This window comes from Procambarus clarkii, chromosome 83 (genome assembly GCF_040958095.1).
Source record: "Procambarus clarkii isolate CNS0578487 chromosome 83, FALCON_Pclarkii_2.0, whole genome shotgun sequence".
In the NCBI taxonomy this organism is placed as follows: domain Eukaryota; kingdom Metazoa; phylum Arthropoda; class Malacostraca; order Decapoda; family Cambaridae; genus Procambarus; species Procambarus clarkii.
This window is the reverse complement of record NC_091232.1, coordinates 8,505,756-8,528,800: the sequence shown is the minus strand read 5'-3', so window position 1 is coordinate 8,528,800 and position 23,045 is coordinate 8,505,756. Positions and strand designations below refer to the sequence as shown.

The following is a 23,045-nucleotide window of genomic DNA, read 5'->3' as shown; positions in this document are numbered from 1 at the left end:
TATTATTTTTGGACTTCCATCCTTCATAATGTGGTTTATCATATGTTAAAAATAAACCAAAGACTATTCCATTATTTGGTAAACATTTGAGTTAGCAACAGTATTAATTATCTGCCTGAGAAATAAAATTAATGACGTTGATTAACACGGAGATTTGATACAAATTAATACGCATGAAAACGATGATTTGTGCAATTTTTTTCTTCTTGAACGTTGTAATTTATAAATTTTTTAAGTTTCTGAGATAATTCCTTCCATTTATAGGCAATTGGGCTGAACGGTAGAGGGACGGTCTCGCTTCATACAGGTCGGCGTTCATTCCCCGACCGTTCAGTTGGTTGGGCCACCATTCCCTCCCTCCGTCCCATCCCTAATCCTTATCCTGACCCGTTCCAAGTGCTATATAGTCGTAATAGCTTGGCGCTTTCCTCTGATAGTTCCCTTCCCTTCGTTCCATTTATAAATAGGTGAAGTAATGATTCCTCGTTGTGTAGCCCTTATAACGACCCAGTGGTTATGTAGGGGTAGTGGTTAGAGAGAAAGAAAGAGAGAGAGAGAGAGAGAGAGAGAGAGAGAGAGAGAGAGAGAGAGAGAGAGAGAGAGAGAGGGAGAGCGGATCCTATCTATGTTTCATCAAAATTGTTTTAAACAGAACTTCCAAAAGGTCTGGTTTCTTTTCCCTCCCTGAGAATGAGACACAGTGGGACGCTTCCTTTCAACAAATGATGGCAGAAACCTTTTGAGTTTCTCGTGAGTAGTTCATATGGACCCATCAAGGTGGCTCCGTGATCATTGTTTGACTCGTTGCTCGTTCAGTTCTAATGTATTGAAAAAAATATACATGAAAACGTAATAGACGTGTCATTACTGGAGTGTTTCATATTTAGGTTAGACATATATGTAACTGAGCTTGGTTGGATATTATTCAAGTTGCGTCGTATAGGTAAATAGGATTTCTTCAGTTTCCTTTCCTTTTCCTTTTTTCTTTTGGAAGAAGAAAAATTGTTGACGATAAGTCACAATAACGTGGCTAAAGTATGTTGACCAGACCACACACTAGAAGGTGAAGGGACGACGACGTTTCGGTCCGTTCTGGACCATTCTCAAGTCGATTGTGAAAATGGTCCAGGACGGACCGAAACGTTGTCGTCCCTTCACCTTCTAGTGTGTGATCTGGTCAACAAAAAAATTGTTCGTTCTCCGTTTATTAGTGAATCTCATTATATGGAAGTTTATTACAGAAAAAAATCAGCTGGCTGTTCATTGAATATAAGTTGATAGTTTAGGAGGTAGTTACTGTCAGGCCTATAGTTACTGCCTAAATTTTGGTTAGGAGTAATTATTGCCAGCCAGTAGTTAAGTGAAAGAGTCCTGGTCGTGGAGAGGTGATGCTGTGTGGAGGTTGGTGGCAACTGTGGGACCAAACAAAGACAGGTGAGATAATGAAGAGGATGTTTCCCTTCCTGGTATTTGTTAACAAACACACACACTCACTCTCCTTAATTGCAACACTTAGTTACAGCACTTAAGGAGGGATTCAAAATTCGAATACATTTTTATTCCCTCTGAATGAAGTGAAATCATTGTCTTTTAATGGTGCGCTAAGAGAAGGTACTTCGTAATACGAGATTTGTGCTGTTTTGTAATTCTTCGGAATGGTTAATTGACTTGATGTGTAAACATGATTGATATCACCGAGTAACCACAGATGCTATATTTTTCTCTCACGTGCATGAGAGCACAGGTACTGGTGAAAGCTCTGGTGTCACGCTCACGATGCATGTCTCTCTGTGTGTGTGTGTGTGTGCGTGCGTGTGTGTGTGTGTGGGTGTGCGCGCGTGAGCGTCACAGGTTGGCTGGTTGGCGCGTGTCTCTCACACTGCCGCCTGGAGGACCTCAGTTGTTTTGAAGTCCCTCCATTGGCTGCAGGTCCGCACCTCGCGCGCGCAAGTCACAGGAATTTGGCGCGCACCGGTGAAAAGTCTTGCCATTGACTGTGGTGTTTATATGTGCTACATGCGTTTAAGTTGGTGCTTCTGATGCTCATGTATTTACCGATTTATTTTTTTAGTTTTTGCATCAAGAGGTAACATATATACATTAGTGAGCTATTAAAAGATTTATAGTGAAAAATTGAGTTATGCCTGGCGCCTGGCTATCAAAATCCAATGCAGTGAGCATCAGTCATATCTCTAAGAACTGAAACCTTTCTAGAGTAATCAGTTGCCATATTCGGAGCCATCAGGAGCGCCTTCCCAGAATAAGTTGCCATATCGATAATCACGAGAGCACATCCCTGAAGCAGACTGCCATACCCGTAACCACCAAGATCACCAGGGCAAAATAAGTTGCCATATCTGTGAAGGTGAGCAGCCCTTTGAGTGAGAGAGTCATCATGAGCATCAACCTTCACGTGAAGAAGCCGCCACTCTCCACCATCCTTAAGATGACCAAGAGGTCCGCAGACTCCGGGGAGATGCCCAGCCTGGACTCCGGTCTGTGTTCCATGGAGAGCCTGGACCTGCTCTCCTACGTCTCTCTCTCGTCCTCCACACACACGGCCATCACCACGGTCTCCTCCGTAGACCAGGAGACCAGAGCCCGCACCCCCACCATCCTCCACACGCATCTCTGCAAGAATCTGAGAGAGGAAAGAAGGTAAAAAACAGTACTTGTTGTTAAACCTTTTGAAATGCTTTGGTCAGTTCACTTCAGTGTTGTCATTTTATCTATTTCTGGCATAGTTTCAAATTTAGGATTAAGTCCAGAAATGTATTTCAGTTATCTTGTTTAAGTTATAAGGATCTCAGAGTGTCACAACTTGTCATTGTTATTTAATTTCAATTCCACTGCATTAGTGCTCTTCTGAATCGCTATAACAATTCATTGCTGTATCACTAAACAGCAAAATCATAGTATGACCATCACTAAAGCACTATATCATATCACTATCATCACACCAGTAGGTAAAGATCTGAATTACCTTGTTCTTGACACTTTCTGAGAGGGGTTGATAGGGGTTGGGGGGGGGGGGGGGGGTTGGACGCCTCTCTTAGCTCTTTGGAAAGTACTGTGCATCATTCCTTAAGATTATAAAGATGACTGGCGGCTGTGTCTCACGTGACTGAAGTCAAATTAGTTTTGGCCACTTTCGTGTTATAAAAACTGGTGCAATTTTAGGAAGTTTAAACATGTATGCAAGTGGTTTATTTATGCATATGCATATTAACGATTCATGCACACACACACACACACACACACACACACACACACACACGCGCACACACATACGAGGCATAATTGGAGGGAGCCGGTGGCCGAGCGGACAGTACGCTGTACACGTGATCCTGTGGTCCCGGGTTCGGTCCCGGGCGACGGCGAGAAACGATGGGCAGAGTTTCTGTCACCCTATGCCCCTGTTACCTAGTAGCAAATAGGTACCTGGGAGTTAGTCAGCTGTCATGGGCTGCTTCCTGGTGTGTGTGTGTGGTGTGGGGGAAAAAAATAGTAGTAGTAGTAGAAACAGTTGATTGACAGTTGAGAGGCGGGCCCGAAGAGCAGAGCTCAACCCCCGCAAGCACAACTAGGTGAATACACACACACACACACATCCAGATCTTGGATGTGAAATTAGGTAGTAGTTAGTAACAGTTGATTGATTGACAGTTGAGAGGCGGGACCAAAGAGCCGGAACTCAACCTCCGCAAGCACAAATAGGTGAGTACAAACACACACACACACACACACACATTATATATATATATATATATATATATATATATATATATATATATATATATATATATATATATATATATATGACTCGCATATAGTCCTGGCTATATATATATATATATATATATATATATATATATATATATATATATATATATATATATATATATATATATATATATATATATATATATATATATGAGTTAATGAGGAAAAAACATTGACAAGAGAAAGCCATCCCGCAGGACTACATTATTAAACTAGTGATAATATATATAATAAACAGACCATGGAATCCGTCTTTCACAACTCCCAGTAAGCACCAGCCGGCCCACAGAGGAATATATTGATTTAAACAACAACTCCCTGAAAGTTAAGAAAAGTTAGCCTTTAATGGCATGGGGGCAGTGAAGACAAATTTTCTAATATCTGGCGATTTCAACTTACGGCAGATTGATTGGCATAGAAAAGGGGTCAGGGGGATGGAGGTTTATTGCAACGTGGAGAGCAAAGATAGTGAACACTTTTTTAAAATAAGATTATGTCGCCAAGGAGATTAAGAGAAGTGACCCTTGACAATATTGCTAGACCTGGTGTTAGCCCCGGGATGAGGCAGACTTTGAGAAACACGTTTACGAGGTCGTCAAAGGAGTATACTTAGATGCTAAAGAACATCTTTAAATATACCGTGAAACTGGAGAACGGATACAAGCATGATTCTACAACCCCTAAGTGGGTAAGGACACTTCAGAAAATTCAGTAGAAAATCTAATTATAGTAAACAAATGAAATGGAACTCAAACCATAAATGTACAGAAACAGTGAACTGGGTACGTTCAGTGTAAGCAATAATTACTTGAGAAACAGGAAACAGATTGAAGAGGCAATCTCTTCATTCTCTATCTCAATCTCTCTTCAATCTGCAATCTCTTCAAGAGCAAGCCATCCTGGCTCAGTCAGGAGTCTGTCTCTGTTCATAAAATATTTGTGAGTAACGCATGTCAGCGGATTAATTCTAACATATAAATTTTTACTAAGCTAAAATGACCCAGGAAAGTTTAGAACTGAAAAGGAATGCAGAGAACTTGAATGGTCATCAGGATTTTATACAAAAATAAAAAACTTTCTATCCCTGGGTCCTGGAGATGAACGGTGAACGGCGACTACAGTCGCCGTTCACCCATCATCAACGACAGGTGAATGGTGCCCTATCATCAACGACAGGTGAACGGTATCCCATCATCAACGACAGGTGAACGGTACCAGATCATCGACGACAGGTGAACGGTACCCCATCACCAACGACAGGTGAACGGTACCCCATCACCAACGACAGGTGAACGGTACCCCATCACCAACGACAGGTGAACGGTACCCCATCACCAACGACAGGTGAACGGTACCCCATCACCAACGACAGGTGAACGGTACCCCATCATCAACGACAGGTGAACGGTGCCCCATCATCAACGATAGGTGAACGGTGCCCCATTATCAACGACAAGTGACTCGTTCCACGGTATGGTAACTATATCAGCAAATACGGATTGATGAACGAGCTGTTCAGAAATTGACGAAGTTCCTTTGTGGGTTATCTTGAGATGATTTCGGGGGCTTTAGTGTCCCCGCGGCCCGGTCCTCGACCAGGCCTCCACCCCCAGGAAGCAGCCCGTGACAGCTGACTAACACCCAGGTACCTATTTTACTGCTAGGTAACAGGGGCATAGGGTGAAAGAAACTCTGCCCATTGTTTCTCGCCGGTGCCTGGGATCGAACCCAGGACCACAGGATCACAAGTCCCGCGTGCTGTCCGCTCGGCCGACCGGCTCCCCATTGTGAACGATAAACAGATTTCGTCTCAATAAATATGTATTGATTAAAATATGTGTAAATTGAAAGTAACTTGAAAAAAAACTTTCGGGCAATTTAATTGAAATCAGAGACAGTTATTAATTAAATTAAAATCTATTGAGAATGTGTTTTACGTTTCTCATAAAACGTTAAATTTATGCGTTGAATTAAATCTTTAATTAGTAGTGTTTTATAAAGAAACTCTATTAGGAAGTTCAATACGGTAATTTGGTGATGATCACTCACTTATAATTTTTTTCGTGCATTCTCTTCTAAATATTAATCTATTAATTCTCACTATTAACCTATTGTGATTTACACTCATACAAACATACACAACTCCTGGGATTCATCTTGGGACTTGGAAATAAATTAATATTGTATTTAAAACTTTGTAAACTAAGCCAGCTATTAGTTTACAACTATTTATTAATATTGTTTAAACGGAAAATGGTAGAAAGATTGACTACGAACTTAAATTAAGGAATTTTGCGAAATATACCATCGTTAGGTAAGGCGGGACATGGGTGATAGCGCCCAACCCTGTAAGTCTATTTAGGTGAGTACAGTTGTAGCAATATCATTCACATTTTTAACAGTCTGATATCAAAATCTGTTGATAGTGTCCTCGGATGACAGATATCCATCAATGACGGTGCCCAGGAGCCGGAGCACAGTATCCACAAGCTCAGTTTGGTAAGCACAAACACCGAAACTCTTACGGTATCACGATAGAAACACACACAAGCTTTATAACCATAATGTCCTAATGTAAAAATTAATTCGTATTTCTCAAAGTCACCGTGTAATATAACCCTCTTCCGTGAGATATTCTTGGGTCTGTCAACAAACAAACACACACACACACACACACACACACACACACACACACACACACACACACACACACACACACACACACACACACACAGAAGGCATGTTTTCTCCGTGCATCCACCTGTGTGCAATGCTGCAACACCTGTTCATCAGAGCTCCTGCTGCTGCAACACAGGCCTCGGGAAAAGCGAGGGTGAATGGCGTGGATACAGAGTTAGCTCTGCTTTCTCGGGTCGTGTGACTCGTGCATGAATGCTTGCAGTAGTGTTTACAAGTGAAGGGATACACTCACGCACTCATAAGAGACACTCGCTCCCATGACACACACACACTTGTACAAATACTGAACCATAAGAACTCCTAGTCTCTCTTTCTCTCACTCACACACACACACTCACACTATCACACGTACTCACACACACACACACTGAATGAAAACAAATTAAGAGAAACGAAGACTGAGATAAAGGATAAAGAGAACGGGTGTGAACAGTGACTGTTTTAGTCAAGAGACATAAACAAAGTGAATCATCAGTATGATGATCCACATCAAAAATCACTTAAAAAACTGTGAAAATTCTATTCAATAAATGTTCAAGAAACATTTAGGTCACCTCTCTGCCAGTTATGGTGTTTGGGACCGTTTTAAAAGTTCAGAATCGGGCTAATAATGGGATCACAGCTTAGAACTTCACACGAAGTGGAACCTCTCCGTGACGCAATTATTGCAAACAGGAAAAAAATCTCTCAAACCTTCATGATTTTCTGTCGGAACTTAGATGATAAAAAAAATGATAAAAATTATATTGGCGAGTACTGAATCAACAGTTAAATTTAATGATCTCTTCGCCAGCTTTTTGATCGAAATGAATAAGCGTGATTCAACGTTTTTTTTTTTTTTTTTAAAAAGGAGTAGAACATTGTTTATACTGAAGCTGAATAACGGTACTGAAGAAATGTCTCGTCTAAGTTTTACTTAAATTCTTAAAAAAAATCACATTGGATACTCTAATTTTAAAGAATTTTCACATTTTTTTATCAAATTTGTAGAGTAGCGTAAATCAGTATTTATTTACCAGATATGAGGCTGGGCTCGAACAGACGTATCGATACATAGTCGTCACGGCTTGGCGCCTTCTTTTGGTAATTACTTACTCCACCAGCCATATACAGCAGCGCTCTATACCACTACTTTTCTAGCAACCAGACCATAAGGACATGAATGGGGCTGTCAGTCACCTTTTACCTTAGTGGCTGCCCAAAGCAAGGCCGTAAGCAAAATGGTTAATAGGGAGTGATTCCTCTTCCTTTGCTTGCTCTAATGGAAGAACGTGACCTAGGTGCTTGAGCAGTGAGTGCAGCATCCCTGTATACCTGCGTCTACACCACAGAAGAACAAACATGAAAGCTGAATGAGTAGTTCTTATTCAGTTTCATATATTACCATCACTTGATCTGAAACTACTTATACAACATAGGTAAAAAGGAATTATAAATTAAAGACTTTTTTCTTTTCTTTATTTAATAATATTCAATATAAAAATCATATTTACATCCATTTACAAGGCAAAATACTGCATTTATATATAGTTCATATAATTCCCAGTAAACCTGTTTCTCAAGTCATTTAAAAAGCATGAGCCGTAAACCCCAAATGTTATACTTGCTCCGGCCTCGCAAACACTTCAATATTTTACCTACTGAGTAACCCTCCTGCCTGCCTGTCCAGACACAAAATATATAATGAGAAAGACTCGGAATAGAAAAGACAGAAAGACTATATTAAAGACTCGGATACAATAGTGAAGCTGAATTGAGGTCGAAGAGAAGGAAACTATCAGGAGAAAGTTCCATGCCATTACCACTACATTGGAGGGGATCAGGATCTGCGATGGGACGGGGGGAAAGGAATGGTACCTAACCATTTGGACGGTCGGGGACTGAACACCGACCTGCATGAAGCGAGACCGTCGCTCTACCGTCCAGCCCAAGTGGTTGGGCAATTGAGGCCGAAAAAACAAATGGATCAATGTAGATGTAATCCGGCAAATCCGGCCAGGCCGTAAATCCTCGAAATGGGATCAGAGATTTTAATGCGAAATATTGCAGGATCAAGTGAAAGCAATTTTGAGCTAAAAATAATATTACATCCATCTCTATTTTTTGTAATGGAAATTTAATGGATTTCTATAGTTAACACTGAAGCACTTAACAATAATTTGTATGTATTTTATCATTTAACAGGTTAAGAGTAATACTTAATATTTGCAAAGGATTTTTCGAAACAGCTAAACTAAAGCATTGTATTTGTTGGCATATTTTAGAATAAAGAATTTACATGTTCGTCCAATGTAAACATATTAACTTCTCGTACTTGGGATCTTACAATAACTTTAATTCATGAAAAACATCTTAACATCAAGACATCATTAATAAATTTTAACTTACTGCGTATTCAATATTTGTATTTTCACAAATAAAATGTATTATATATTAGAAAGTGTTAAATAGTGTAGTCAAACTTACGTTAGGTAGTAAAGTTCTATAGACAATCATTTGTATTTTCAATACGTGGATGAATCATTTGATAAATGAGTGCGATTCGAGCAGAGGACAAGAACGAAGCACTGTTCGAGTATAAAAGTTATCTTTTGTGAGTCGCGTGTAACTTTTTTTTATTCATAGACAGGCGGGTTTAGCGAGTGGACTAGCGAGCATTTGGCCATTGTTGATGAGGAGGGATTGGTATCAGTGTATACAAGAACGTCTTTTGGTGTTTATATAAACTCCCGGATAAGAAATGTGGAAGAGTTTCAGAACTTGAGTCGCTACAATTGTATATGGAGCTAGATGACTAAACCACACACCAGAAGATGAAGAGACGACGGCGACGTTTCGGTCCGTCTAGGACCATTATCAAATTGATTGTGACTTGATATTGGTTCAGAACGGACCGAAACGTCGTCGTCTCTCAATCTTTTGCTGTGGAGTTTGGTCATCACATCTTCAGCCTCGTTATTGTGACTTCATCGTCTGCATATGGAATTAAGTCTTGGCCTGCTGCTTGAGGAGTTATATAATGCCGGCGCCTGCTGCCTCTTAAGAGTCGTGTAGAGCAGGATCGTTGTCTACTGCTTATTTAGATGTATAGAGCGGGGTCCTTGCCTGCTGCTTCTCGATCCTAATAGAGCTGGGTAAGCTCCTGGAGCTTAATAGAGCATTGATCGTCTTCTGCTCATTCAAGAGACGTAGATAGTAAAGTCGTCACCTACGGTTAGAGCCGTGTAGAGCTGGGGCGTTGCCTTCTGTTGATAGAGCCGTATAGAGCTGGGTCATCGCTTGCTGCTAATGAATGTGGCTTCTATGTCTGTTGTTATCCATGGGAAATATGAGACTTTCTCACGCAGGTATTTTCACAGGGATTGTCAGTGTGTGTTTACGTGGTCACTGGAGTGTGCCCTGTTTCTGTCTATATTTATATATATATATATATATATATATATATATATATATATATATATATATATATATATATATATATATATATATATATATATATATATATTAGTATATTTTGGTAGCAGTCTTTCCTGTAGACATATATTATTAAATATGACCGAAAAAGTAAGATTAATAATTCTAACACGAATTTTCTCAATCTTTCGTACATAATGTACGAAAGATTGAGAAAATTCGTGTTAGAATTATTAATCTTACTTTTTCGGTCATATTTAATAATATATATATATATATATATATATATATATATATATATATATATATATATATATATATATATATATATATATATATATATATATATATATATATATATATATATATAATATTAAGGCTCGAGAGTCATGTGTGCTGTTAGTATTGTACTTTCTTCATGACTTAGAAAACAATATCGCATTCTCACTGTTTTTGTTTTCATACTTTTTATGTCGTTTTTATGTCGTTAATTATTTGTTTGTAAGGTTTAATTGGCTAATTAGATTGTGTGGTTTTTAAGATTCCTTTCATTAAATATTTTAAGCTTAAATTTTATTGTCAATGTGACGTCAATGATGCAATAAGAACCAGTTGGATGTCCTGTTAATAGTTATTTTTCATGATTTAATATAACCAAATTGCTCATGACTAACTCTTTCGACACCATACGGATTGCCTAAAAGGAGATTAATGTTGTTTATGCTTGTATATTTTTATATTATTTATATATTCAAGAGTTCTTACATTCTTGTAAAGCCACTAACATGCATTGCGTTTCGGGCAGGTCCTTAATCCTAAATTTCCCCGGAATACGACTCGCCAAATCATTTAACAAGCAGGTACACACTTTACTGTTGGGTGAACAGAGGCTACAGTTAAGGATTAGCTCCCAATAAATCCTTATACATGTCTTCTGGGGGAGTGTCAGCCCTAATGATCTCAACTTGAGAGTCAAGATGACATTATTTCCTTCTTGACGAGCGACCGACAGTACCAAAGAAAAAATATATCCAAGATGTACATCAGTTCTACACAACCAGACCATTACCAGAGACATCCAGACTAGTAACAGTTATATAACCTACAAGTATAGTAATAATAAGAGATTAGACATTGCCGAAGCACTTCATATCAAGCAATATCCCCAAATTATTGACAGTCAACTCATATATAAGTACGTCCAACCCAGCCGACCATTGAGAATGCAGGGCAAGTGAATGCCCTCCACTGGGCAGGGTAACGCCTCACCACTTTTCACACCATCATATATGCATAATTTATTATTTAAAATGACGTTGAGCACCGCTCCTGTGCCAGGTAAGTCCACTACGGGCTCACCATAGCCCGTGCTACTTGCCCCGCTCCTGTGCCAGGTAAGTAACGGGCTCACCATAGCCCGTGCTACTTGGAACTTGTTCCGAGTAGCTGAATCTATAACAGCATTTAAAATGATCATATGTGACTTGATTATTGCTTCGTGCTGCTAGCATTATTATCGTAGGGAGATATCTGGTCTATCTGTGGACAAACCATCTGCAGTGTCGTGGTTTTTGAGTGTCTTTTTACACAGACTGGTTAGGTGTTAATGACGACTGATTAGTTGATTAGGATGACTGATTAGTTGATTAGGATGACTGATTAGTTGATTAGGACGACTGATTAGTTGATTAGGATGACTGATTAGTTGATAGCGACGACTGGGTAGTTGATAGAGAACGACTGATTAGTTGACAGGGGAATATGACTGGTTATTTGAGTTGTAATCGCCTCCAGTCAATAAAGTGGCTGGCTTGTTAGTGTACACATCATAACTGGCTGGCACCGTTAATTTATTCCGAAAACTCGTTACTAATAACCAACGATGATTTGTTAGTAGATTTGGCTGGCTCGTTGGTTATAGTTGAGATGAATGGCCTTTAGCATAGAATGTGCTAAAATTTAAAGTGATTTCTAGAGACCATCTAAATAAAATAAGAAAGGTCTATAATTAAGTAAGAGTCTGGGCCGTGTGATGGTCGGTGAGCGTGTTTACTATCACTGACGTCAACAGAGAGGTAGAACTGAGGTTATTCAAGACTCAGTACGTGATTATCTCAGGGTGCTGGTCGCTGAGTGAGTCTGCTATCTCGAGCATGAACACGGGAGACTTGTTGTAGCCATTCCAAGACAATAGTCATGATTGGGGTCACGCGCGAGTGTGTGTGTGTGTGTGTGTGTGTGTGTGTGTGTGTGTGTGTGTGTGTGTGTGTGTGTGTGTGTGTGTGTGTGTGTGTGTGTGTAAGTGATTACGATCGCAGAACGTGTTTGCCACATTTAAGCCATTGAGGGGAAAGGTTGAGACAGTTAGTCAGCATATTTGTTCTCACTTTAATGAGTGTGAGAGAGAGAGAGAATGAGCAGCTTGATGAGCGACACGCTTGGTAACACTGATTTAAGAGAGGTCTCACTGAAGAAAATATCGACTGTGCAACACAATGTATTTCTTAAGGTTATTACATGCACGATAGCGTAATTTATTCGCAATGGTTTGATAGTTTATGATGTATTGATAACTATATTTAAATCTCTAAGTAAAACATATTTGTGCATTTAAGTTTGAAAAAAATCCTATAGGGAGCCGGTCGGCCGAGCGGACAGCACGCTGGACTTGTGATCCTGTGGTCCTTGGTTCGATCCCAGGCGCCGGCGAGAAACAATGGGCAGTTTCTTTCACCCTATGCTCCTGTTACCTAGCAGTAAAATAGGTACCTGGGTGTTAGTCAGCTGTCACGGGCTGCTTCCTGGGGGTGGAGGCCTGGTCGAGGACCGGGCCGCGGGGACACTAAAAGCCCCGAAATTATCTCAAGATAACCTCAAGATATATAGCAAACTACAATTTAAGTATTTTTATCACTCAGAATGTAGAGTAATATGTTTATTGTTTGTGATGTGTGTCTATATATGTATTAACACGGTGTACTGAACGGGGTGAGAATAGCTTGAGCTACCTCATCCCTTTGTGTGTATTTATACCTCAATAAACTTATTTCAATTTAAATTTAAATTTAAATATAGAATATTTTGTGATATAGAACGAAAAAGCTTTCCCGGATAATATCGAATTACAACAAAATGAATTGGCATTAAATCTTACCTTTATTGCGAAAATATCTATATTGAGGAAAAATAGATTGATTAGAAAGGCGGGGTCCAAGAGCTAAATAACTCGATTCTGCAGACACAAATAGTAAATACACACACACACGGGTACATTAGTGGACGACTGAGCCTACACGTTAACTGTTGTCAGCCAATAAGAAGTGGCTGGACGTGTTGACACGTGACGTGGGATTCCGTGATTGGTTGGCCATGGGAGACTGGATTACGTCGCAAGTCTCCACAACGGTACTGGTAGGACCATGAATCACGTGAATGGTATTGGTAGAACCACAATAGACTCCCGAATGGTACTTGAAAGACCATGAACGTCCAGAGGCTTGTAGCACCATGAGAGTTTAGACCAGTACTGGTAGTTTCATGAACCTCCAGGACAGTACTGGTAGCTCCATGAACCACCAGAACAGTACTGGTAGCTCCATGAACCACCAGAACAGTACTGGTAGCTCCATGAACCACCAGATCAGTACTGGTAGCTCCATGAACCACCAGATCAGTACTGGTAGCTCCATGAACCACCAGAACAGTACTGATAGCTCCATGAACCTCCAGGACAGTACTGGTAGCTCCATGAACTTCCAGAACAGTACTAGTAGCTCCATGAACCTCCAGGACAGTACTGGTAGCTCCATGAACTTCCAGAACAGTACTGGTAGCTCCATGAACCACCAGAACAGTACTGGTAGCTCCATGAACCTCCAGGACAGTACTGGTAGCTCCATGAACCTCCAGGACAGTACTGGTAGCTCCATGAACCTCCAAAACAGTACTGGTAGCTCCATGAACCTCCAAAACAGTACTGGTAGCTCAATGAACCACCAGAACAGTACTGGTAGCTCAATGAACCACCAGAACAGTACTGGTAGCTCCATGAACCTCCAAAACAGTACTGGTAGCTCAATGAACCACCAGAACAGTACTGGTAGCTCCATGAACCTCCAAAACAGTACTGGTAGCTCCATGAACCACCAGAACAGTACTGGTAGCTCCATGAACCTCCAGGACAGTACTGGTAGCTCCATGAACCTCCAAAACAGTACTGGTAGCTCCATGAACCTCCAAAACAGTACTGGTAGCTCAATGAACCACCAGAACAGTACTGGTAGCTCCATGAACCTCCAAAACAGTACTGGTAGCTCCATGAACCTCCAAAACAGTACTGGTAGAACCATGAGCCTAAAAACCATACTGATAGAACCCCATGCACCACTCCCCAGATTCTTGCCTTAATAACTGAGTCAAGAAGGAGACGATAATCTCTTCCAGCTAGCGACTGGCTGCACCTAATTATCAACGATAATTTTAAGATAATTATACGAGCGAAGAACTTCATAGTTATTCTTGTTCTTCTGAGAATGAAATCGTGGTGAACATATGGAAAAAAATAATTACAAAATGGTAATAAATTAAGTTAAACTCTGGGGGTTCAACATTCCGACAATCGGTATTTAGAACTCCTAGGATGCTTTAGAACTCCAGGGTGTTGCGAGAACTCTAAACGTACTGGACAGTACGTTTAAAGTTCAAACGTTTCAACACAAAAGTGTTGAAACGTACTGGACAGTCTTGTCCTTGCAGGCTCCATGTCCCTTGGTCCGCTCAGTATATATATATATATATATATATATATATATATATATATATATATATATATATATATATATATATATATATATATATATATATATATATATTGTGTGTGTGTGTGTGTGTGTGTGTGTGTGTGTGTGTGTGTGTGTGTGTGTGTGTGTGTGTGTGTGTGTGTGTGTGTACTCACCTATATGTACTCACCTATATGTGCTTGCAGGATCGAGCATTGACTCTTGGATCCCGCCTTTCGAGCATCGGTTGTTTACAGCAATGACTCCTGTCCCATTTCCCTATCATACCTGGTTTTAAAATTATGAATAGTATTTGCTTCCACAACCTGTTCCTGAAGTGCATTCCATTTCCCCACTACTCTCACGCTAAAAGAAAACTTCCTTACATCTCTGTGACTCATCTGAGTTTCAAGCTTCCATCCATGTCCTCTCGTTCTGTTACTATTCCGTGTGAACATTTCGTCTATGTCCACTCTGTCAATTCCTCTGAGTATCTTATACGTTCCTATCATGTCCCCCCTCTCCCTTCTTCTTTCTAGTGTCGTAAGGCACAGTTCCCTCAGGCGCTCTTCATACCCCATCCCTGTGTGTGTGTGTGTGTGTGTGTATGTGTGTGTGTGTGCATAAATATGCACTTGTAAAATATATTATTGTCTTATATATAGGTCGTTAATTATATATCAATGTATATGTGTTTTACACAAGGCCATGTTTTGCAATTTTTGTGAATGTTCTTTCAATATGTTCATTAAACTATTCCTTTCAGTGTTCTGCTGTATAGATCCTTAACATTTTCCTTAATGCGCCACATTTTCTCATCAGCATTCTTCCATAGAAGCCTTTATTTTTGTTCTTTAAAATATCCCTTATTTATATGTTTTCGCCATGTTCACTCATACTCGTCACCTTAATGATGTCATGTTCACTATCTTCCACTTGCGAACTAAATAAAAACAATTATTATTTGTTTTTATTTGGGATAATTTAAGTGGTGTTATAGTGATGATTTAAGGGGGAGGTGCAGTGAGGAATGAAGAGGTGTTATAGTCATGATTTAAGTGGTGGTAGTGATGATAATTGTAAAACTAGAGTAACATTCTTCATATAATTTGTTATTATTGCTTTTTTTCATGTGTTCTTTCCTCTTATACGAATGTGGTTCTGAGAATTGCAAGCAATGTGAATAGTCAATAATAAGAGCTTTCCTACAATATTTTTTTCCTCCTTTATCATCTGCTTCTATTATTAGGGATATAATGATTAGGTTCTAGGAGCTTAAACAGTAATGGAATGATATCGGAAGCTATATTCCCTTCAGATCGCCAGATGTTTTGATTTAGTGGAGTTTCTACATAAGTCAACATATTTGTGGCGTTTATACTGCGAGAGCTATAGTGCTGTTTACAGTCCATAGGAAGTGACTGCTTTTGGACGACTTGTAAAACGCCATATGGAGGGAAGTACACATGTGGAGGGAACTACTCATGGGAAAGTAAATACCTATGGGAAAGTAACTACCCATGGGGAGGGAACTACGCATGGGGAAGGAATTACGCACGGGAAAGTAACTACGCATGGGAAACTACGCATGGGAAACTACGCATGGGGAAGTAACTACGCATGTCGAAGAACATACACTACAGAAGAACATACAGCTACACCTAAAATAACTACGCCTAAAAGCATAGAGCTAATTCAATGATAATTCGTGTCAATTTATTTTTTTACTTTTACAATTTGGCCGTCCATGTGGGGAGGGCCACGGGAGACAACGATGTAGAGAGTGAGGTCGACTTAAATAAATGTTTAATCATTTAAAAGTGCAATAAAAGACACTGATCTTACCAAGTGATTCCTCACTGGGGTCGAGTTGATATTATATGTTACAGTGTGGTATATGTGACTTCCGGTTCAGGTGTGTGTGCATGTGTAGCTACGTCACGCGTGTAGCTACGTCACAAAGGTAACTACATCACGAAGATAACGTCACGAAGATAACTACGTCTCCAGGACAAAGAGGGCGGAAAATAGCATAGTTCCACTTCCCCATTCGATCACTGTCTTACATCTAATAATATATCCCTAGGTGTGTACGTAAATTGACCAGAACACACACTAGAAGGTGAAGGGTCGATGACGTTTCGGTCCGTCCTGCATCATTCTCAAGTCGATTGTGAAACGTCGTCGTCCCTTCACCTTCTAGTGTGTGGTCTGGTCAACATTCTTCAGCCACGTTATTGTGACTCATCGCCTGTGTATGTAAGAATTGTGGTGGGTTAAAGAAATTAAAATTGACGCCAAATTTACGCTCCCAATAACTGAAGAGGATCGAACACGGTAAGCAATCTCCTTTGCCTGGGCTCTGATGAAGCAAAACCACCATTAAACTTACGGTTGATGCTTATTATTGCTCCTTGTTGCATCGAGCATTGAATTACTTCTATATTACTTGTTGATGCGATAAAGAGGTAACTCAGCCCTTTCGCACAATATGTCAACCGAAAATTTTGCAAAGTTTTTCATTTAATTAAAACACCGCAATTTTTACGTTGGGGTCGATAGCTCATTCATCGGTGTTGGAGCCAGACAATCTGAAAGCATAACATTGAAAAAAATGATTCCTGACTTTTTGTCTCTTTGCATCATAAACTGCAAATGATGCGTGCACTCTGCATTCTACTTTCACTCCTCCATTACAGGTAAGTTTTGGCACCTGAAGTTTGTAAATTTGCATGTTAATATTTAAAATGTTTTCAAGTTTGCTTGTAAATATTCTGATGTTATCAGATTTGTATATAAATTTTCTAATGTAATCAGATTTGTACGTAAATCTTTCTAATGTGCACAGATTTCCATGTGAATCCTTCTAATGTACTCAAATATGCATGCCAATCTCTCTAATATAATCAAATATGCATGTAAATCTGTCTAATGTACTCAAATATGCATGTGAATCTCTCTAATGTAATCAAATATGCAGAATCAAATATGTGAATTTTTCTAATACACTAAAATTTACACGTGAAACTTTCTTTGAAAATTAAACAAATCCGTAAGTGAATCACGGTAAATAAGTACCACTGAACTGCAATAAGGCGACTGGAACAATGTAAACAAAACATTATGTAACGTAATTCAACCCGTTCTCTTAAAGCTACCACGTCCATATTGTACGGGGAAGGTGGAGTAAGAGCTTACTCCACCTACAGGAGGTGGAGTAAGAGTCATGAAGCAGAGAGCTGTGTGGCCGATGTACTCATCTATCAGTACTGAGTTGAGTGTACTCATCAAAATGATCTCAACTAGAGGCACTCACAGAGTCAAGTGTCATCAACTCTTGAAGTCTCACCCGTTCGTCCATTAATATTTTAAAGTACCAACTCTGCTTTATCTGTTTTATCATATTTACAATTATTATTATTATTATTATTATTATTATTATTATTATTATTATTATTATTATTATTATTATGCTGCTTCTTTTCAATTTTAAAGCAACATAGATAAAACTTATCATGTTTAGGAGTTTGAATTATTTTTATTAGAAAATTAAATCAAGCATAACAGGAAGTTTAAGTAATGGTTAAGGACAAATAGAGACGCAATTATCTAAAACTAACATTATAGTTAGTTTGCCCCTGCGATAGTACTGGGAGCCGTCAGTCCGGGGAAATAGAGCGAGTAATGTGGAAAAAGTAGGTTAATGCTATTAAATAATAAATCATTAAAAGTATCTCTCTATGATGCATTATATCGTTCACATTACAATGTATGGTATTAGGTCTCGTCATGCACCTGTAAACTCCAGCCCGGCGTCGACAGCAGATACTCACAGGTTTATGAGATCAGATGTAAGGTGTTACCCATGCACCACTACAACCATTCTCGAGCAGTCAGCCACAACAGCCATTCATTGCATAAAAAAAATAATAGCTGTGCAGTGCAACACTGCTCGTGCAGCACTTCACTGCAGCAGTCACGCATAGCAGCAGTCCACTGCTGCACAAGACCAGCTGTAGAGTGCTGCCCGTGATACGTTACTTACACAATGTATTACAAGAATTACCCTTTTTTTAAATTAAGTTCTTTTACAATTAAACACTGAATTGCGGCGGTGGGGGGAGATTACTTATTGACCCGGCGACTGTCTTGTAATTCGTGATTCAGTAGCTCAGTGATCAGCTTCTGGGGCACGAGGCCCGTGGCCTGATCACGCTCTCCTCACTCTGGTCAAGGTCGTGGCAGGTCAGAGGGGTTTTATTCACAAAATGAGAATTCGTTCAATATACGTGCGCGGTTAAGCTTACACAGCATGTGTACACTCTGTACATATATGTACATATGTGATTCCCGGACGAGGGAGAAACAAATGGGCAGTTTCTTTTGCTCTGTTGTACCTGTTCATCTATCTAGACGTGAATAGATACCTTGGTGTTAGACAGCTGCTACGGGCTGCTTCCTGGTGATGTTTGTGTGTGTGTGTGTGTGTGTGTGTGTGTGTGTGTGTGTGTGTGTGTGTGTTAGAGAGATATACATGTAGTAGACATTATAGAGGAAAAATAGATCGGTTAAAAAGGTTGGGTGCAGGAGTTAATAGGTCGATTCTGCAGGCAAAAATAGTATATGCAAATAGTAAATACACGCACACACTGGAGGGGGTCTTGTAGCTGAGTGGACAGCACGCACGACTCGTAATCCTGTGGCCCGGGTTCGATTCCCGGACTAGGCAGACGCAAATGGGCGGAGTTTCTTTCACCCTGATGTTCCTGTTACCTATCAGTAAATAGGTACCTGGGAGTTACGGGCTGCTTCCTGGGTGTGTGTGTGTGTAAAAAAATAGTAGTTGGGAACAGTTGATTGGTTGACAGTTGAGAGGCGGGCTGAAAGAGCAGAGCTCAACCCCCGCAAGTACAACTAGGTGAATACACACACACACACACACACACACACACACACACACACACACACACACACACACACACACACACTTGAGCATATATATATATATATATATATATATATATATATATATATATATATATATATATATATATATATATATATATATATATATATATATAATGTTCATACCCAACAGATACCATCTCTCAGCTCCACACTGACATCATTCTTTCTCTTCTCCTCACCCCTCCACCGGCCTCTCTCCCAGTCAACCCTTCACTCTTATCACCGGCTTTAATATCCTCATCCTATCACCAGCTTCTTTCTACTGACAACAACTCCAGACTCTCTCCTCTCACCCCAACATCGGCCTCAGTCCTTGCACCCCCACCAGTCACCCACTCCTCCATCCCCACCCAACCACTAGGCACCCTTCCCATCACCCCACCACCAGACACCCTCCCCATCACCCCATCACCAGACACCCTCCCCATCACCCCACCACCAGACACCCTCCCCATCACCCCACCACCAGACACCCTCCCCATCACTAACGCAGCTCCGTCTTCTGGACAGGTACGGCCGGCTGAACGTGTTAAGGTGGCTTCTACTTGACGCCGGGATGCCAGGCTTGGACAAGACGCAGGGCGGGGCTCTGGCCCTGCACTACGCCGCCGCCAGGGGCTGCCTCGAATGCGTCAAGCTCCTGGTGGAGACCTCCCCGGATTTCAGGTACTGTGGCCATCACTCGGGCTTTATTTACTAGTTGCTCAACATTTGATGGTTTTTTGGTCTGATGTAAACCTCAGGTACACTTTTACACCCCCAGTAGGAGTATTTCTGTATCTACCTGGTTTGCCAGAAGTGTTACTACGGCTTGTTTTGGATTGTATATTCCGGTTAGGTTATTCACTTTGGGGAATGATTGTTAGGGTCCTAAGACCGATCCTTGTGGGAATGCTCTATGTAAGTATACACAAAGCAGACTTTTCGCCCCTCTCTATGACTGTCTCCTAACCCATTTCTATATTTCTTGGCTTTTATGCCGAAGTGTCAGAGGGCTTTAGGCACAGTCTAGAAATATGCCATGTGCTCAGACTTCTATGTCGTGTTTTTTTGTCGTTAATTTGTCGTCTTACCGCTCAGTATATTCGTAAGATATTTCCTACGCTGTAAATTAGCGCCTCGTTCCTGTGTTCATTCTTGTATATTAGTACCACATTACCCGTTGTTCAGCTGCTGTGCAACTCTTCTCTCGCCAGTGACTCAATAAAAATCAGTGCTAGAGGTATACAGAGGGTCTGTGCACCTTCCTGCAGCACCTATGGAAATATATGCTCTCAGTTATCGTTTTATCTAGTTTCTTTAATTGCGTACTAACTTCCTTTGCTGATGCCTCAGTTTTGGCAGTTTCTCCTCGTGGGTTACCTGCTTAATTTACAATGAAAGCTGTTCTGGGTCCAGCACTTTCTCTTGATTTACCACAACGAACAAAATCCAAAGTGCTAACTTAAACAGAATCGCACCAGCCGAAGTGATCTACCCAACTAACTTGATCACAGTTAGAGATCCAGTTAGTGATCCATTTTCTGTGATCCAGTGATTTCTGGATCACAGAAAATGTGGATATTTGTACTTACCTAATTGTCTAATTGTGTGCGTATTCACCTATTTGTACTTATTTATTTGTGCCTGCAGAATCGAGCATTGATCCTTGGATCCCGCCTTTCTAGCGATCGGTTGTTAATTGTAATGACTCCTGTTCTATTTCCCTATCATATCTAGTTTTAAAATTATGAATAGAGTTTGCTTCCATAACCTGCTCCTTAAATGCATTCCATTTCTCAACTACTCTCACGCTAAAAGAAAATTTCCTAACATCTCTGTGACTCATCTGAGTTTCCAGCATCCACCAATGTTCCCTCATTCTGTTACTAGTCCGTGTGAACATTTCTTCTATTTCCACTCTGTCAATTCCCCTGAGTATTTTATACATTCCTATCATATTCCCCCTCTCCCTTCATTTTTCTAGTGTCGTAAGGTTCAGTTCCTTCAGACGCATTTTTTTAAAGTTTTAAACTTTTTAAACTTTTTCTTCTGTCTATTTTGACATGTATCATTTGAATCTGATATGTGTTAATCATGATTCTTCTGTTTCTTCTCTCCTTCAGGCTGGTGACGTCCAGTTTCATCTGATTTTTTACGTCTTAATTCCCTGAGCTCAAGAACGAGACTTGTTCCATATTTTTGCATCATTATTAGTTTAATTTTTAGTTTGTTTTCGTGTGATTTTTGTGCCGTGGCTGCTTCTCAAGAATGGATGCTACGATGGTTGTGAATAACACTTGAAAGACGTCTTTCTGTAAGTTCTTCAAAGCCATAGGTGTTCTTCGAATGGTTCTTCTGATGCAGCAAGTTGTCTTCCCATTTCTCATTGCCTCAGTTGTCTTCTCTCCTGTTCCCAGCCTCATAACTTCGCATTTGTCTGAGTTACAGTGTTGCAGAGGACATTTCACTCATCTACACTCACTTAAATATGCTTCCTGGATCGTGCGCCAGCTCCTAAGCCCCGCATTACCAGCTGCTGGTAGTGTATTGCAGTGACATCAATATTTCTTTTCTTCGCATACTCTTAGTGTCCACTATATATCTCCCTGTAGCCCACTCCGCTTGCTCACTAACCTTTCCCTGCACAACGGTTTCCCAACGTCAAGAAAACAGTCAATTTAAAGTGTCCTCTCATAACCTTCCAGAGGACCCAAAACAGAAAACGGGACAGATCGTCATTTTCGCGAGCCGCTTCCATTTTTGCGTACTACTGTTGGCCGTATGTAACGCATACGAGCGAAATACGACATTCTTCGTAAGAGGACAGGTTGGCCCGAGCGGTTATCCGTGCAGAGGCTGTCCGAGCAGTCACTCATCCATGAACTGTCCGAGCATTCATCCATCTAGAGCTGCACTAAATGTGTGACGTGTCATCCATGGGGTAAGAGGGAGGGAATTATCAGGAGAAAGCGCTAAGCCATTACGACTATATAGCACTGGGAAGGGGTCAGAATAAGGATTTGGGATTGGACTGAAGGGAAATGCTGCCCAACCACTTGGACGGTCGGGGATTGAACGCTGACCTGCATGCAGCAAGACCGTCGCTCTACGGTCCAGCCAAAGTGGTTGGACTCCATGGGTAGGAGATCCTTTCTAAACCTATCAGTGGTATACAGTTCAAAATCCAGCAGGAAAAAACTCTCAGGAACAATGATAAACCTTTGGTAAAATGATAAATAAATAACCTCACGTACCGTTGATAAGCCGTCGGCTTCTAGTCCACGTCGAGGCTACTAGAGAGATAGTGGCCCTCAGGTAAATTCAGATAAACGTCTAGTTCACAAGCCTGTCTGTGACAAATCAAAACTATGTATGTCTCCCTTAAATATAGTACATTGCCGTTTTCTCTAGACCCGACGT

The 23,045-nt window shown here is 40.5% G+C and overlaps 1 protein-coding gene across 4 annotated transcripts in view; it reads left to right on the top strand.

The window, feature by feature from the left end:
* The window catches only part of f (espin protein forked), a 350,799-nt gene that overhangs the window by 179,145 nt on the left and 148,609 nt on the right, over nucleotides 1-23,045 (top strand). For 2 of the 4 annotated variants that reach the window (XM_069316353.1, XM_069316355.1), the window contains exon 2: nucleotides 20,154-20,309. The exons of the other annotated variants lie outside the window; for them this stretch is intronic. In XM_069316353.1, the coding sequence (XP_069172454.1) occupies nucleotides 20,154-20,309 (156 nt within the window). The remainder of the gene's footprint in view (nucleotides 1-20,153; nucleotides 20,310-23,045) is intronic. 4 annotated transcript variants of the gene reach the window in all.